Source organism: Macaca mulatta, chromosome 12 (genome assembly GCF_049350105.2).
Source record: "Macaca mulatta isolate MMU2019108-1 chromosome 12, T2T-MMU8v2.0, whole genome shotgun sequence".
Classification (NCBI taxonomy): domain Eukaryota; kingdom Metazoa; phylum Chordata; class Mammalia; order Primates; family Cercopithecidae; genus Macaca; species Macaca mulatta.
The window spans coordinates 91,685,422-91,704,066 of NC_133417.1; the positions used below are offsets into that span (position 1 = coordinate 91,685,422).

Genomic DNA, 18,645 nt, shown 5'->3' on the forward strand with positions numbered 1-18,645 from the left:
AAAGTTAGGGGAACAATGGAATTTTACATTTAAAAATACATTCATAAATAAACCCCTTAAAAACATCATTTCCCTCTGTATATCCATACTTGTTCCGCCATTTTTTTCTTTTGAGATAGGGTCTTGCTCTGTTTCCCAAGCTGGAGTGCAGTGGCATGATTTTGGTTCACTGCAGCCTTAACCACCCAGGTTCAAGTGATCTTCCTACCTAAGCCTCCCAAGTAGCTAGGACTACAGGCGTGCACCACCACACCCAGCCAATTTTTTTATTTTTTGTAGAGATGGGGTTTCGCCATGTTGCCTCGGCTGGTCTTAACTCCTCTGCTCAACAATCCACCCACCTCAGCCTCCCAACGTGCTGGGATCACAGGCCTGTTCTACCATTTTTACCACTCATTGTAACCTAACTGAAAATCCACTGTTTAAAATAACCTCAAACAGTCTATAATTCTGATAGTTTCATCTTTTTTTCCAGATATTTTGTTTCATTTGAGGAACAGCCAGCAATGAGTGATAACAGGAAATAAGTATTTTGGTTAGATAGTTTTGTTTTGTTTTGTTTTGCTTGCTGTAGTTGATGCTATCAGTGCCCCAGCCAGGTGCCACTCATTCTTCTGTTACAAACCTGCTTTTCCTACTGCACACATCTGTGACTGCCTGAGGGCATTCCTTGGTTCCAGGAAGCACACTTGACCATCACATGGGGCAAGCTGTCAACTAATGACACATAAGAGCTGGTGTGGCTAGGACAACTCTGAGCCAGTGTATGTCCCCAGTGGAACTGAGCTGGAGTTACCACAGTGATAACCTGCTTGTTAACATATCCTGTGTTGGCTCCCTTCCTTCCTTCTGAATTATGCTTCTCTTAGTGATAGGTGCTTCCTGGGCTTACCTACAAAATAAACTATTTGCACTCAAATTATTATCTCAGGGTCTGCTTCTTGAGGAAGCCAAACTAAGACATCTGCCAAGATTTTCCAGATGTAACCTACAGCATGCTGTAAATAAAAACGTTTACTAGAATGGTATCTGTACACACTATCACAAATGAAGCTCATGGCTCTGAAGTGTGTTCATGGCCAAGACTCATTAGGTCCAGTGGAAAAGGGTCACAATGAACTCTGTCCCCCAACACTGTATTACCTGCTTTTGAGAGTATTCATTAAAAGTTTGGATTATCCTGAGAATGCTGCTCTCATTTAAAAAGTTCTAGAGCAGTGCTGCCAAATGGAAATACTCTTCTCTGTCCAACATGTGGCTGTTGTGCTCTTGAAACATGACCAGTGCACTGAGGAACTTAATTTAAATAGCCACATGCAGCTAGTGGTCACTCTATTAAGATTACACAGTTCTAGAGTTCAGTGAGGATACGAATGTTCTTTCATAAAAGTTTTGTTCTCCTTCTCATTTTTTTTATCAGTCTTTTTCCCCTTGCACCATGCTTTTCTCCTCCGAGTTGGCTTTATCTCAAATGCTGGTGTGTCTGTGTCAACAGTTTGTAAAGCCACTGACTGCACAGAGCTGAAGGGTGGGGTTGAGGCAGGTACTTCAGAAAGCCAGCCAACTGGTTTTACTGAATAGTTTGATGTAGTTACTTAACAATTTATACAACATTTGATTTGTGCTTGCAGTGGATGACTTACTAGCAATACCAGCCTATAAAATATATATGGCACTGCTTTGCTCATTTAATATTAGTCCTTCAGGTAATTTACTACAGTTAATTCTTATATTTAATTGAAAATTTTCAATAAGCCACTACTTGCCCTGTCTGATGGTTGAAGCCATTCCAGATGATAAGTAGTCATGATAATGAGTACCCTTTCTGTGGCTGCCAAGGCCCTCCACTCTTGCCTGTCTCCCGTGCTGCCCTCTAGCCCTGTGGCCACCTTTCTTTCCTGCACCTGCCAAGATCACTTCTAATTTGGAGGCTTTGGACTTGTTTATTCTGCCTGGAAAGTTCTTGGAGGTCCTTCCCATTTGGCTGCAGCCCAGATGTGCCCTCCTCAGACAGGAGGCCTTTTTTGACCACCTAATTATGTTCCTTTTCTAGATTATCATGCACTTACATTTGGATGGGGGAAAAAACTGATGAGGAGTAAATACATGGGGGGGAAAAGGATATTTGATAGGAATTATGAAGAAAGTATTGCAGACAATATCAGAAATTATGTATTTACTGTGTCTTTGGGGCCCATATGAGTGCATGGTGCTGGTAGGGACTCTGTAAATATTTGTTAAATGAATGAACAAAATTCTAGTTTTGAAGCCAAAGATTCAAAAGTGTAGACCAAAAGCAAATAGATAAAAAGTATACTTTCACCATCTATTTGTAGAAATACTGTAATTTAAAAATCTATAATTTTATTCTTCATAAATATTCTGGTATATATTATAACTTTGTTTGGCATTGCTAATATTTCAAAAGCAAAAGAAAGGCACTTTCTGCTCCCTCTCTCTGCCCAGAGTGTAACAGATATCTGTAGATAGTTCCTGATATTTAAGAAGCCTTACTATAAATTGTATAATTAAATCTTTAAAACCTTAGGCAAAACAATATAACCAATTCTGTTATCTCCCTTTCTCCTACTTTTCAAGCTTGGAAGTCTAGTATTAGATTTAAAATCTAAGTTTATATTCTTTCAATTGTATGAATAATCAAGTATATTAAGACATAATTTTTATCAAGTAATATTACAGTGATTTTGTTTCATGTTTAATTGCCTAAACCTATCCATTAAAAATTATACTTTTAATCTGAATGCTTTTTATGTAAGAAGTGCAGCTGGATCTGTGGGTTCTAGCACTCCTTGAAACAGATGGTCTTGGAAAAGAGAGGGCCAGATATTTCAAATCCACATCTGCATTGATGGTGTATGATGGAGCCTTTATTTGAGTGTGGTTCTGTATGAGATGGGGTTTTTTTGGTTGTTGCTTTTTAGATTTATAAAAATATTGAATTGGATTCTAGTGCCCTTGTATCAGATGACTTAGATAACTTAGGTTCATATTGATTTATGTTACATTGCATAGCCTATATTTAGACAATATTTTAAAATTACGTTTTAAAAATCCTTAATGTGTATTCAGTATCTATTTGATATTAAAATAGATAACCCTTGGTGAAATAGAGGAACTACTTATTTTAGACCCATAATAATTAGGTAACTACCACTTCTGTTTATATATGATTTTAATAAACTGTCCTCTTTTATAGGTTTTGAAAACATTGAATTGACCCCTCTTGCTGCAATATGTGTGAAAATATATTCTGGAGGAAAAGAACTAAAAGTCAATGGCTCTATTCAGATTTCTCTTCCTCTTCTACGTCTGAATGATGTAAGTGCAGGGGATCGCATACCTGCTTGGACATTTGATATGAACACAGGTATGTGAGCTAGCTTAAAATATTCTGAATATTTTGCATATTTGTCAATTGACTAGCTGACTATTTTATCTTAGAACTTGATACAGCTCTAGTTTTTCAGTAACATCACAAATGTATTTGTTAGTGACCAAAATTGACCTCACTTTAATATAATACAACTATTGGGGAAATGATGGGAATACACATGTCAAAAAATAGCATTATTTATTCATTCCATTACCTTTTTGTAGCACCACCATTCTGAGGTAGAAATAATTTTTTAAAATTATCTCTGTTCTTAGAAGTTTGCTTTTGTTTTGATAAGCTCATAATACCTATCTAAGAGCATGGTTTAAGGCAATTGGGAAATGTATGCTAGTTTCATGAAAAAAAATAACATTATGTTATTAAGAGATAGAAAGAGTAATTGTTTTTCCAAAGAAACCCCTTAGATACTAGTTTTGTTCTCTGGGTTTTGCCTCCTAAATAGCAGCTGGAAATATATGTATATTTTCATCCTCAGCTTCCTTTTGTTTTGTTCATGGGTTCCCATGTAAATAAGGTAGGAGTGTAAGTTACCAAAAAAAGAAAGAAAAGAAAAAGGAAAATGATCAGCCCACAGCTGAAAAGTTTAGAGGTAGGACTTCCTTGGGTGAGTCATGTACAGTCTAGTTAGTTTCACAGGGCTTGGGCTTGGTTTCTCTCCTCCCCAACTCCCATCTGTTTGCTCTGTATTAGCACCTTTCTAGGATAGGAATTCCCTTCAGAGTGACAAGAAGGCTGTAGGTGCTCTAATGTTATACTTTGCCAGGTTGAAGGCCAGTGCAGAGATTTTCTTAGGAGCTATATATAGCAGAAGCCCTTGGACTCACTGTAGTTGTAGAGTGGAGTTTGCATGCCCATCTTAGAACCTGTCTTTGTGACCTGCAAATTGAATGCACAGATTTATTTAGACTTCAAGTCACGTGTTGAAGCTGGGGTAGAACCCTATACTGATCATGTTGATGGAGAATAGGGCACAATAGATCCTCAAAGGAGACTTGAAATGGGATTTCATGTGGGTAATAAGACCCCCAAAACACATATGTTTTCACTATAGAATATAAGCAGTAATGTATCTATGTTTTAAAGAAAGAGTGGAAACTATATAACCATGATAGTATGCTACTGAAATCATTAGATTAAAAACTCTAAGATTAGGAGTCTAGTCTGTTTACCAGCAGTACTATTTGGAATAAGTCATTTAACTTATTTGGGCCTCAGTTTCCTGATTTGTTGAATGAGGAAGCTGTGTTAAGGCACTTAAAAAAAGAATATCTGTTGTTTGAGTCCCTGGTTGCTGATTGTTCTTTCTGGCCAAGGCATTTATCTCTAATGTACCTTTCAGTGGCAACATTTTTTGAATTGATTTATCACTGATGTAACACTTGTGGACTGTTTAAAAGCAATAGATTAAATTATTCTCATCATTTTCAAGTTTCTCTACCTTATTAAAATACTTTTTTACATGTTGTAGATAATTCCCTATAATAAATCAATAAACCATAATACAAATATACACCAAACTCAAATAGCTTTGTTATGCTATTTATAAATAAAACTTCATAAGAGGTATAGGTTTTACTGAATTCTTTTTTCTTCTGACAGCAAATTTTACTGGATGAGGTAACATTTATTGAAAGTTTAGAAGATCTAGTTCTATAAGAACAATATCAACAGTACTAGACGAAAACAATATTTAGTAAAAAATTAAGGCCATAAAACAGTATATTTAATCAGAATATCAGAACACGTGATACAAGCTATCTTAATATGCAGTTTAAATAGAATCTGGAGAGTCATGATTTTTCTAAGTATGTCTATGTCCTTAGTTTATTTTATTATTATTATTTTCTTTTTTTGAGACAGAGTCTTGCTCTGTCACCCAGGCTGGAGTGCAGTAGCACACTCTCAGCTCACTGCAGCCTCCACCTCCCAGGCTCAAGCGATTCTCCTGCCTCAGCCTCCTGAGTATGTGGGATTACAGGCATGCACCACCACGCCTGGCTAATTTTTGTGTTTTTTTAAAATAACTATTTTGTTTTAATATAAAATGACAATGTTTTTGGAATGACAATTCTTAATTTGTATGCCAAAAACATGTATTAATATCAAAAATGTGAAAATTTAGTACTTTTTAATTTTAAAACTCACCAAATTAATAGATGAGTTTTTCACGAATTCTGTGATTAAGGCTTAGTGATCCAGTTTTTTGAAGGTCTGATTCTAAGGTGAGTTTATTTCAGTACCTATTACAATAATAGGTGTCGTAATTGATAATTTTTGTGTTTTTAATGGAGACGGGGTTTCACCATGTTGGCCAGACTGGTCTTGAACACCTGACCTTGTGATCCACATGCCTTGGCCTCCCAAAGTTCTGGGATTACCGGCTTGAGCCACTGCACCTGGCCATCCTTAGTTTATTTACAGTGTTTTTTGGTCATGACAAATGATCCAAATTATTCTATTACAGTATATACCATATTATAATATGATGTGATATTTATTAGCCTATGATAATATATTGCCACAGTTTTCATAATCTTTGAAAAAGTCCCATAACGTATTCTATGCATGACCATCAGTTCTTAAGATATATAACTGTAATTAACTGGTATTTTTTACATACCTTCCTTTTTAGGTGCTTGGGTAAATCATGGTCGGGGAATGGTCAAGGAACATAACAGTCATTTAATCTGGACATATGATGCACCACATTTGGGCTACTGGATAGCAGCTCCACTTCCAGGAACTAGAGGTATTGTAAAATATGAAAGTAATTAAAACATATAATCCAAATAGTCTTGCTGGAATTGATAGCAGCAGACCTCAGTTTTATTCTAAGCACTGCCACTTACAAGCTGTATGACAATGGGATAGGAACTTGATCTCAGCATTTTTTTTTTTTTCATGTGTATAAGGTCTCTTATAGTTATATCTGATGAATCTGTGAAGAGTGAAGTTTGTTCAAATCAAGTATTTTCTTAGTCTACTTTTTTTTTATGAATAAATTCTGTCCAAATCAGAGCTTTGGGTTGCAAGCAACAGAAAAATACTTTGAGTAATTTAAAAATATGCTATATTAGAAGGATGTAGGGAGTTCACAGGAACCCAGGGAAGGCTGAAGAACCACATGCTGAAAGGCAGGACTCCTTGCCGTGCCAGATGGCCTAGTTAGCAGCCTGCTTGACAACCTTTGCCAGGTTGCTGCTGTGTGGTGGCTGGCTCCAACCCTTTCCAGCCCTTTCCAATATTTTCCTTATACTATTCCTGGTCATTCTAGGGCTGAAGAATGATCATCCCATTGGCCCACTTTTGGGTCATGAGCACACATGTTACTTGGTGGGGATTGAGGAGGAGAGGAAGGGCTCTTGGAAGTCTGCAGACACCATCATTCAAGAAAAGACTGAGGATGTATTAAATCAAGCTTGTTCAACCCCCAGCCCACAGGCTGTATGCAACCTAGGACAGCTTTGAATGAGACCCAATACAAATTTGTAAACTTCCTAAAAACATTGAGTTTTTTTGTGATTTTTTTTTTTTTGAGCTCATGAGCTATCATTAATGTATTTTATGTGTGGCCCAAGGCAGCTAAAAGATTGGACACCCCCGTACTAAATGAAAATTGGTCTGACATTTTGAACAGAAGGAAGATGGAGGCTGGGGAGCAAAACCATGAATTGTCCCCTAGGGAAGATCTGTTCATATTCTAGGAAGAATGAGAATTTTATTTCCTTATATTTAACATGTTGTCAAATTATCTAGGTAATTTGTACCTCAGGAAACCCTACATTGATCTCAAGTTGTGTACATTCCTCAAAATATTCAAACATTGCATATTTTAGCCATTAAATTTTGAAAAAAAGAAAAATTCTCTAACCTGCAGTAGTCTAGACTGGTTGCACTGTCAGCCTGCTACCCTGGGCCTTTTGGGTATGTGTTGGCATAAATCAAATTGCTTCTTGGCTTTCCCTGCCACCAGCTTTCATGAGTCAATTATGATAGCTTATATTCCTTTATTTTTGTAGGTTTGTGTTTTTACAGATTAAAAACAAAGCAAAAGTTTAGTGTTATTTTAGTGAAGATTTTAGAGTGAAAGTTGACTACATGATTGAAGATTATGATATACATGCATTAGAGATAATTCTTTTGGTTTATCAAGTGTTTTGGCTCACAGCTGAGGGGTAGTTGCTACCTGGGTATTTCATACTGATTAGGAATAGTCCTAGTACTTACCCTGATCCAGAACATGGATGGCATTTTACATATGTTTATCTGCAGCATTTTGTCATCTAACATTATTATAACTATCTATTATTTTGAAGGCTATCGGTTTTCTCTAATTTTTAAAATCAAGTTTGATTTTTATTTTCATTCTGTGTTGGCAAGTTTGAATTTTCTTTTTTGATTGGGTCTTGCTATGTTGCCTGCTCAGGCTGGGCTCAAACTCTGGATCTTCCCACTTCAGCCTCTTGAGAAGCTGGGACTAGGTAGCCATATATAATCACGAGAAATGTTCTTTTTATTTCTATTTGAACTTAGTGCTTACAAGATTATTTATTCAGAAACCAGAGGGTGGTTACTTTTGCTTTTCATGATGCAAAATATCATACAATCTTGCCAGCTGTCTGGCCTTATCCCATTCTATATTTGCAACTATAATGAAATATCGATGAAAAACTAATTTCATACAACTCATTTCATTTTTAATAAAAATAACCTATGGAGCATTTCAGTTTTATAGAGAAATGTACTTACACTAAAAATATATCTAAAATAACTGAATTACGTAAGATAGCTTTATGAATTACAAAAGCCAAAATTATTTTCTAAAACCACGTGGAAGTTCTGTTCCAGATTATTTATTGGAAAAGATGTTGTTTGGATGAGTACGAAAATAAAAGTAGGGGCTTCTTGTTTAGTTTGAATTAGAGATCTTCTAGTGATGCTTTTGAAGAATTTATTCTGCAAGCATATCAATCAAAGGAATACTACATTAGAAATATGGATAACTTGATGATAGCCCTTACTTTGTCTGTAATTAACTGAGTGAGCTTGAAATAGGTACTTACCCAACTGAGCATTAGTTTTCTTGTTTCTAAATTGGGAGAGTTGGATATTGTGTTAGTCTGCTCAGGCTGCCATAACAAAATAACTGCAGAGTAGTAACTGGCTATTAACAGAAATTTATGTTCTCACAGTCTGGAGGCTACTGTCCAAGGTCAAGGTGCTGTCAGGGTTGGTGAGGTCTCTTCCTGGCTTCTACATGGCCATTTTCTCAAGGTGTCTTCACATGGTCTTTCCACACACCAACCAATTCTCCAATTTTCAGTGGACGTTGATTATATCCTATAATTCAATTCAGTCCTGACATTGTCTACTTACAGTTAGCATCAGACCCCTCAGGTTAAAGGTTTAATCCCATAGGACTGCCCCCATTTCAGGTGCCCATTGCAAGCAGCAGGTTCTCAGATTTGGCTTCAAATGGGTGGGTTTGCACAATTCTCTCCTCAGGTTTGATTATTTGCTGTGGTAGCTCACAGAAATCAGGGGAACACTTACTTACACTTAACAGCTTGTAATAAAGGAAACGATAAAGGATACGGATGAAGAGCAGATGAAAAGGTACATAGGGCAATGGTCCTGTGTACAGGAGCTTTTTCCCCCATAGAGTTGGGGTATATCACCCTTCTGGCCCGTGGATGTGTTTATCAACCTAGAGGCTTTACACACCCTACACTTGAGGGATGTTGATGGAGGCTTCCTCGTGCAGGCATGATCAATTATTAACTTAATCTCCAGCCATTCTCCTTCCCGGAGTATGAGGGGTGGTGCTGAAAGCTACAAGCTTCTAAGCATGGCTTGTTGGTCACCAGCCCCCAGGCATGAGCCCGCCCAGAGTCAAGTTAGAACAAAAGATACTCCCAACACCCAGAAAATTCCAAGGGATTTAGGAGCTCTATGTTAGGAAACAGGGTCAAAGACCACATAATAGAACAAAAGACACTCCTAGAACCCCTGTTGCTCAGGAAATTCCAAGTGTTTTATAAGCTCTGTGCCAGAAACTAGGGACAGAGACCAAATATCTATATGTTGATTATGACACAATTCCTAATGTCCTTAAACATTTTAAGATACATAAAATCTCAAAATTGTGCCTATGATGAGCTAGTGTTTGCAGAGCTTCTTTAGTTATAAATGTGGTTAATTTGTTTTTTAAAGTTTAAATAGAATTCTAGAATTCCTTGGAAAAATATTAAGTGCAAGAGATTAATTTTTCAGATTGGTGTAGGAGAGTAGGTGGTTGAGTACAGTTTAATAAGCAAGTGTTTTAAATGTGCATTTTAAATATACTTGAATGAAAAACAATGTTTTTCTACCTAACTCCTTTTAGACATGCATGCACACAGACAGATGCATTCTCTTGCTACTGCCATACATATAGGATTTGGGGCAAACTCAATATGTCAACATCCTGTTTCCAAATGTGAGTTTTGTTGGATTCCTGTGGAGTTGTTAGCATTATTCCATTCTGGAAACAAACTCATTTATGCCCAGTTATAATCAAACCAAACCTCCATACAAATCTACAGATAGCAGAAAGTTACTCTCATTTCTTGTTTGACAAAATTTCATATCGTACAGTGTTGTGTTTGTCTATTAAATAAGATAGATCAGTCACCATCTGTGAAATCATGGCCAATAGTAGAGTGCCCGTTTTAATATAACCTTAAAGCTTCATTCAAGAATAGTGTGGTATAGCTAAAACTGAGCGCTTATCATGAGCCAAGCACTGGTCTAAGTGTTTCACAAGTATTTACTCATATCTAACCCATGTGAACTGCTGAGGATTAAATAACTGTTACTGCTCTACAGATAGGGGAAGTAGATACAAAAGAAATGAAACTTTCCCAAGACTGAATAAAAATAAGTGGTGAGGTGAGAGTTCCAATTCAGACACTTTGGCTGTAAAGTCTACATGCATAACTGCAATACTGTTTCTCCAAATCTTTAGTGCAAAATTTGAAAGATAAAATTAAAGAGGTGGTGGTCCCTCAAATTCTTCAGTGTCCTCAGTGCAGGTGGGAGCCTCATTCTGGATGTTTTCTCATGGTAAAGATGACCAGAAACCAGTTGCCCCACCACTCACTCTTCTTACCCTATCTCCCTGAATACATATTAGAATATAATTGGTACTGATAAGTAGACTTATTATATACCTTTTTGAGCTTTGTGATATTGAAGTCTTTGTGATATTGAAGCAGATTACCTCAAGATTAGCTGCCCAATAGCATTCATCTTTATCATGTTTTTAAATGTTTTATCTTTGTGGGTACATAATAGGTATTTATATTTCTCAGGTACATGAGCTATTTTAATACAGGCATACAATGCAAAATAATCATGCATAATAATCACATCAACATAAATGGGGTATTTATCACCTCAAGCATTTATTTGTTATAAATGTTTTAATTATACTCTTTATTTTTAAATGTACAATTATCGTCTGTATTCACTCTGTTGTACCATCAAAATACTAGATCTTACTCATTCTAATTAACTAACCATCCCTACTCTCCCCTAACCCCACACTACCCTTCCTAGCCTCTGGTAAACCATCATTCTACCCTCAATTTCCAGTTGTTTTAGTGTTTAGCTCCCACAGATGAATGAGAACATGCAAAGTCTATTTTTCTGTGCCTAGCTTATTTCACTTAACACAATGTCCTAAACTCCCTTTCATGTTGTTGCAGATGACAGGATCACATCCTTTTTTATGGTTGAATAGTACTCCATTGTGTATATATGCCACATTTCCTTTATCCATTCATCTGTTGATAGACACTTAGGTCATTTTCAAATCTTGGCTACTGTGAACAGTGCTGCAATGAATATGGGAGTGCTGATATCTCTTTGATATACTGAGTTCCTTTCTTTTGGGTATATAGCAGTGGGGTTGATGAGTCATATGGTAGCTCTATTTTTTTTGAGGAACATCCTAATTGTTCTCCATAGTGACTATATTAATTTACATTCTCACCAACAGTGTAGGAGGGTTCCCTTTTCTCTACATCCTCACCAGCATTCATTATTGCCTGTCTTTTGGATAAAAGTCATGTGAACTGGGGGGGATAAGATGATCTTATGGTAGTTTTGATTTGCAGTTCTCTGATCAAATATGTCGAGCTTCTTTTCATATACCTGTTTGCCATTTGTTTGTCTTTTTTTGAGAAGTGTTCTATTCAAGTCTTCTAGTCATTTTTTAATGGGATTATTAGAATTTTTCCTGTTGAATTGAGTTCCTTATATATTCTGGTTATTATTTTCTCCCATTCTGTGGGTTGTCTCTTCTCTTTGTTGATTGTTTGTTTTGCTCTACAGAAGCTTTTGATGTTATCCCATTTTTGCTTTGGTCACCTGTACTTGCAGGATATTACTCAATAAATCTTTGCCCAGATTTATTGGAGAGTTTCCTCAGTGTTTTCTTTTGGTGATTTTGTAATTTGAGGTCTTAGATTTAAGTCTTTAATCTATTTTGATTTGATTTTTGTATATGGTTAAGAGATAAGAGTCTAGTTTCGTTCTTCTGCATAAGGATATCCAGTTTTCCCAGCACTGTGTATTGAAGAGACTGTCCTTTCCCCAGTATGTGTTCTTGGCATCTTTGTTGAAAATGAGTTCACTATAGATGTATGGATTTATTTATAGGTTCTCTGTTCTGTTCCATTGGTCTTAATATGTGTGTTTTTACCACTAGCATTCATTTTTATGTTGAAATCATCCTAGTCAGCTTTTACTGCAGTAAAGCTTATCACAATGCCATTCCTATACGTATGTTCTCATAGCAGGAGGATAGTGGGTCAGTTGTGCTCCATTTACTCTAGAGCCCAGGTAGAAGGAGATGCAACTCTTAATCCTTCAAGTCTTAGAATTTTTGGATTCTATTTCTTTATACCCCTGCTTGCTTTGGTAAATCCTTTTTTTGAATTTGTCTTTAAAATTTTTAAAGATTAAATAAAATAGTAAATACAGCTGATAATCAACATTCTATCTTAAAATCTCTTTGTACAAAGCTCAAATTAGTTAAAAATATTTTCTCCCAGTTTATTTTACCAATTTTTTTGTTACTTGGATCACCAGTTTTACTGCCTGTTGAAACAGTTTTCTCACTGCCTGGCCTGGAAGCCAATGTCGTATGTTTTAAGCTTTCTATAGCAGCATCTCAGCATCTTCTGTCATAGCCATTGCTGCAGTAACAAACAACCCTGCTGTCTCGGTGGCTAACGATATCAAACACTTATTTGCTACTTACATTTCATGAGTGTTTCAGGTTGTCTGCTACACTGTTGGACTTGGCTTCATTCAGTTCAACAGATACTCTCATTCTAGACGCCAGGTTGAAGGAATGAAAACTCTCTGGGATATGCTATTCACATATTAGAAGGCTTGAGCAAGAGGGCAGAGCCATACCATGCAAATTTATTTAATATGCTCACATTTCATTGGTTAAAGCGAGTCAGTCAATGAAGCCAACAGATAGGGAAGGTTTACTTCACCCATAGGGAAATCTGTCATAGGAGGGGAGCAAACAAATAAAAGTGTGTAACCTATTCAATGTGCCTCACCCAGCATGTGACATAGTTGAGAATTTGATCTAAAATAACATTTTCTCTTTGTTTATATTGAACCATGTAGGTTCAGGTATAAATGAAGATTCCAAGGACATAACTGCCTACCATACAGTATTTCTTACAGCCATATTAGGAGGAACAATAGTCATTGTCATTGGATTTTTTGCTGTACTACTTTGTTATTGCAGGTAAGAAAATATTAATGGCTATAAACAGAAATTATCAAGGTATGGTATCATTTCAGTGTATTCTGTACATTGAAAAGTTTATTTGTAGAAATAAATTTAATTTTACAATATATCTTTATTTTTAATCTGCATATCTCACAATAGCATTGCACATATATGATGTGTAGATTGTGGAGTGATTTTTAAAAAATGAACCATTTGTGTCATAACTTTTAAATAGTTTTTGCCTTCTCTTCTACTCTAGGGATAAGTGTGGTACTCCACAGAAAAGAGAAAGAAATATCACTAAACTTGAGGTCCTCAAGAGAGACCAGACAACTTCAACAACACACATAAATCATATCAGTACAGTTAAAGTTGCATTAAAAGCTGAGGACAAGTCACAGTTATTCAATGCCAAAAACTCCTCATATAGTCCTCAGAAAAAGGAACCATCAAAGGCAGAAACAGAAGAAAGAGTTTCCATGGTAAAAACTCGGGACGATTTTAAAATCTACAATGAAGATGTTGCATTTCTATCAGTCAATCAAAATAATTACTCAAGAAACCCAACACAGTCTTTGGAGCCCAGTGTAGGGTCCAAACAACCTAAACATATTAACAACAATCTATCTTCATCTCTAGGTGATGCTCAAGATGAAAAGAGGTATCTCACAGGTAATGAGGAGGCTTATGGGCGTTCCCATATTCCTGAACAGCTTATGCATATTTACAGCCAGCCCATTGCCATTCTTCAAACATCTGACCTTTTCTCCACGCCGGAACAGCTACATACTGCTAAGTCAGCTACTTTGCCAAGAAAGGGACAGTTAGTCTATGGCCAACTGATGGAACCAGTAAATCGAGAGAACTTTACGCAGACCTTGCCCAAAATGCCAATTCATTCTCATGCACAGCCCCCAGATGCCAGGGAAGAGGATATCATACTTGAAGGTCAACAGAGCTTGCCATCCCAAGCTTCAGATTGGAGCCGATATTCAAGCAGTTTACTGGAATCCGTCTCTGTTCCTGGAACACTAAATGAGGCTGTTGTCATGACTCCATTTTCATCAGAACTTCAAGGAATTTCAGAACAGACCCTCCTGGAGCTGTCCAAAGGAAAGCCCTCCCCGCATCCCAGAGCCTGGTTTGTGTCTCTTGATGGAAAGCCAGTTGCGCAAGTGAGGCACTCCTTTATAGACCTGAAAAAGGGCAAGAGAACCCAGAGCAATGACACCAGTCTGGACTCTGGGGTGGACTTGAATGAGCTTCACTCAAGTAGAAAGCTCGAGAGGGAGAAAACATTCATCAAAAGCATGCATCAGCCCAAGATCCTTTACTTAGAAGATTTAGACCTAAGCAGCAGTGAGAGTGGAACCACCGTCTGTTCCCCTGAGGACCCAACTTTAAGGCACATCCTGGATGGAGGGAGTGGAGTGATTATGGAGCACCCTGGGGAAGAGTCCCTAGGAAGGAAAAGCACTGTTGAAGATTTTGAAGCTAATACATCCCCCACTAAAAGAAGGGGCAGACCACCACTAGCCAAAAGAGATAGCAAGACTAACATCTGGAAGAAGCGAGAGGAACGCCCACTGATTCCCATAAATTAACTCCAACAGGGATTGTGTGTCTGCTGTCTCATGCCGTTTATTCTTGCTTCTTGTTGTAAATTGCAGTATGAACTTAAGAAGTTGAGACTGAGCAATCTCATGGTTCTTGGACATGTCTCAAGCAGAGTAAATGGTAATTCAGTAATCAGAGAGAAAGATACCAAGGAATGCTTTTTCTGGCCTATTCATTTATTTTTGGGTAATGAATTACAGTATCCAAGTTTTCAAAATGTAAAATAGCATCAAGATGTTAGTTTTCTGAAAATGTTGCTCGGCCAGCCAGTTTGGCCTTGACTCTCTTAAGAATAAACAGTGAAATATATACTCCTCAAGTTGCCTCCAAAAATGTTGCCTCTGCCATGGTGACTACCCCATGGAACATTTAGAAACAAAACTGACTTCAGGCATCATATTCTTTTAAATGTTACTATTACGTCCTCTTCTGCCTATACTTAAAAATAACTTGATAAATGACTTGGACTGATGTTACTCTGGAGTTATCTCAAAGAAAATGTTGTTTGGTCTTTAAACAGCATGCGTATTGTATCATCCCAAACGTAAATCCTACGTTTATATAATATGAGCAAGAAGCTACTTGGTCATTAGAGAGGGAGACACCAGCTCTTTGGTTGTTTTTGGATATAACTTCACAAAATAAGTAAGGTATTAATTTGTAATTTAGAAATTTGGCAATTTTTATTTAAAAATTAATTATTTTTTCTTCCCCTCAACAATGAAGCAAGCTTAGCTGTCAAGGAAAACTTTTTACAAATCTGAAAAAATAATCTATGACTTTGATTTAAGGCTCACTGATACTTTTAGGCTAAATTGGTTTTAATATATTTCTTCTACTCTAAAAACCTGAACTCAGTCACTTAAAGGCTATGAAATTTTAAAAAATGATGTGAAAGTTTCTTTTGAACACTAAAATAAAATATGTGGAGATAAAAATAAACATTGATTTATTTTTCTTAAATGTTGATGAGAAGAAAAAGAAATGCCATTTTTTCTGAGGCTCAAAAATACCTTCAGTATAGTAGTTGTATATCCAGATATTGATTTGCTTAAAAAATGTTTAAGAAAAACAGTTTCAATTTCAGGGGGAAAGTAAAAGCTTTTCCCTAAGTTACTTATAGCCTTTGCAACTTCTTTTTTCAGTTTTGTAAGTAATATATCTATATTCTTTTCATCATAGCAAGCATTCAATGTGAACAACTTTTTAATTAACTCAATTACCATTCATACATCCTAAAAATAAAAAGCTCATTATTCATTAAAATCAACTGATCCCATTTTTCTTAAAATTTCCCTGAAGGCAAATGTCTGAAGCACCTTTCCCTTGTGGGGGTAAAAATCCTAAATTGCTTTGTTTTTCATTCCCTGCTATTCAACATGGGAGCAACATAGAGACCGTCAACAAGTTCAGTGAACCAAAATAGCCCATTTGCTTCAGTAAAATTATAGCTAGATGTGCAATTTTTTCCTGCAACTTCTGCAACATCTAACCTGTCAAATAACCTTCCTACCATTCTGTGTTAACCCAAAGAACATAAAGACCCTAGGTAAATATTTGCTATATATTACTCCAATCCATAGAAGAAATAAATGTTTTGGGTAATACATAGGCTTCCTTTTCTTTTTTTTTTTTTTAAGTGATAAGGCTTATAACAATTAGAGAAGGCTTCTTATTGGTCTTACACAGAAAGATACATCAAAAGCAGCACGAATGAAAATGATTTGGAAAAGGTTAAAGTTAGTGCTCTGCTGAAGTGCCTTTGATATAGACTTGCATTAGTAGAAGGATATAACATCTTTTTTAAGTGTGCATTTTCTTTCAGTTAACCAAATTAAACAGATGTGCAGTTTTATTAAAAATATAGACCTAGTGTTTCATGTTGGAACAATAAATTTTGCATGTGAGTAGTATTTCTTGTTTTTTGAATACAGTATATATTGATGATAAATTATGTTGGAATGAAGTCAGAAACTATATAGCAAAACTTTATATTTTAAGTGTTTATTTTTCCCACCTTTAAATAAAAATGTTTCATCTCAGCTTGGTAATGAAATACACATATTGGTGTAAGGGTATACCATTCAGGTATGCCACTTATTTTATTCATTTTTGTGTAAGGGAAATGAGATGATGTATCCCAAGGGCTTTTCTGGAACTACTTGTTTGATTTCAGAATAAAACATTATTTTTACACTGCACATGCTGTTCGCAATTGGTAATTATAGGCAATTTATCTTTTCTAATGATCAAAAGAGTGTGACTTCTCATTTGTGAGTAGTTCACAAATTTCCTGTTAAAAAGCTGAAGCCATCTACCTTTTCTTAACCCAAGTGATAATAAACAATATTCACAACTTTCTTAAATTTTTAAATTGAAAACTAAGGTTTTTTCAAATATAAACCTAGATGATTTTGGTCACAAATTGTTAACATTTGTCGATCCATTGTATATACTTTGGATATATATTAAAGGCAAAACTATCTCTCGACTAACTGATGGATTCATTTACTAAAGCACAGCTATATGTATTTTTGAATACATATTATGATCTTGAGACTTTATAAATCAATTTTTATGACTTTATGCAGTTGTATAGGGATTATGCCCTTTTATAATACATAGTATACCACAAAGATCACAAATGTTGAGGAATGAAAGCACTTCTTTGCTTTGGCAATCATTTTCAGGCCACTATGTGTTTGAATCCTCTGGTATTGATATGTATTATAGGGTTTTAGAGATCTGTGGGTCAAATGATGTCCCTCAAAACTTCCCAGAAAGGTGAAGCTCAAAGTCACACATTCATTTATAAGGCGCATGAGTTTCTCATTTTCCCATGTACCAGCATTGTAAAGGAATTCAGCTGTATTAATTTCTATTTCAGATCTAGAATTGACATTTTGCCTTCTTATTTCCAGGTGTTTCTATTTTTTGTATTCTTTCAGAGAAATCTCATATTTCGGTGTATTTATTGCTGTTACTACTATATTTACTGCTGAAAATTGTAACAACCTGAAGATTTGTAAAATGTTAAACATAGTTCATTAAAAATAATAAAATAAATCTAAAATGTGCTTGATGCATTGTTTAATTTTTGGTAAACTAGAAAACATTCCTCCCTACATTGCCATTTAATCTAATAAATATTCAATTATTACTTATTACATCTACAGTAAAATAACCCCTTTTGTTTATATAATGAACTTGATATTTCTTTATACTTCATGTCTCCAAAGTTCCCATTTTTACTGTTAGAGCTGAGTGTAGACAAATTGTTTTCCATCCACTGAGGAGACTTAAGACAATCTGATCAAATCTAAAATAAATTACAAATCCCAAAACACCTAAGGGAGAAAATGATACAGTAAACCCTCAACCCCTTTTAAAAATATTCTTTGAACTCTAAACCTGAATCTAAATGATAACATAAAGGCTGTTTATATTTAAAGAGTTAGCTCTCCAATAACCTATCTGCTTAATCAGTTGAACAATATTTAAGTTCAGGCAGTTTGTATTTGGGGACTTTAGAATACTTTGTAGAATTATCTTGACTGCCATGTTTTTAGACATTTCTTGTAACTTTTATAAATGAATATGGTACTAAAAATAGCTTGGGTCAGTCCTAATGGGAATTGGACTCTGAATCCACTCACCAATAGAGATTGTAATTTCCAGCACTGTCTTTATGATAAATAGTTTCACTCGGATCCCTGCATGTGCTAGCCAAGCTATGGCTACCTTTGTTAGGGAGCCTGGTCTCCATCTAAGAGAGTCTTAGTCTTATCAGAAATGATACAGCCCCTGGAGGAGC

The 18,645-nt window shown here is 35.9% G+C and overlaps 1 protein-coding gene across 1 annotated transcript in view; it reads left to right on the plus strand.

Moving 5' to 3' along the window:
* Positions 1-17,908, plus strand: part of FAM171B (family with sequence similarity 171 member B) — a 71,960-nt gene extending 54,052 nt beyond the window's left edge. The window contains exons 5-8 of the mRNA XM_015110508.3: positions 3,218-3,388; positions 6,048-6,164; positions 13,106-13,229; positions 13,474-17,908. Coding sequence (XP_014965994.3) covers positions 3,218-3,388; positions 6,048-6,164; positions 13,106-13,229; positions 13,474-14,818 — 1,757 coding nt within the window. The 3' untranslated portion in view covers positions 14,819-17,908. The remainder of the gene's footprint in view (positions 1-3,217; positions 3,389-6,047; positions 6,165-13,105; positions 13,230-13,473) is intronic.
* Positions 17,909-18,645: the final 737 nt, after the last annotated feature.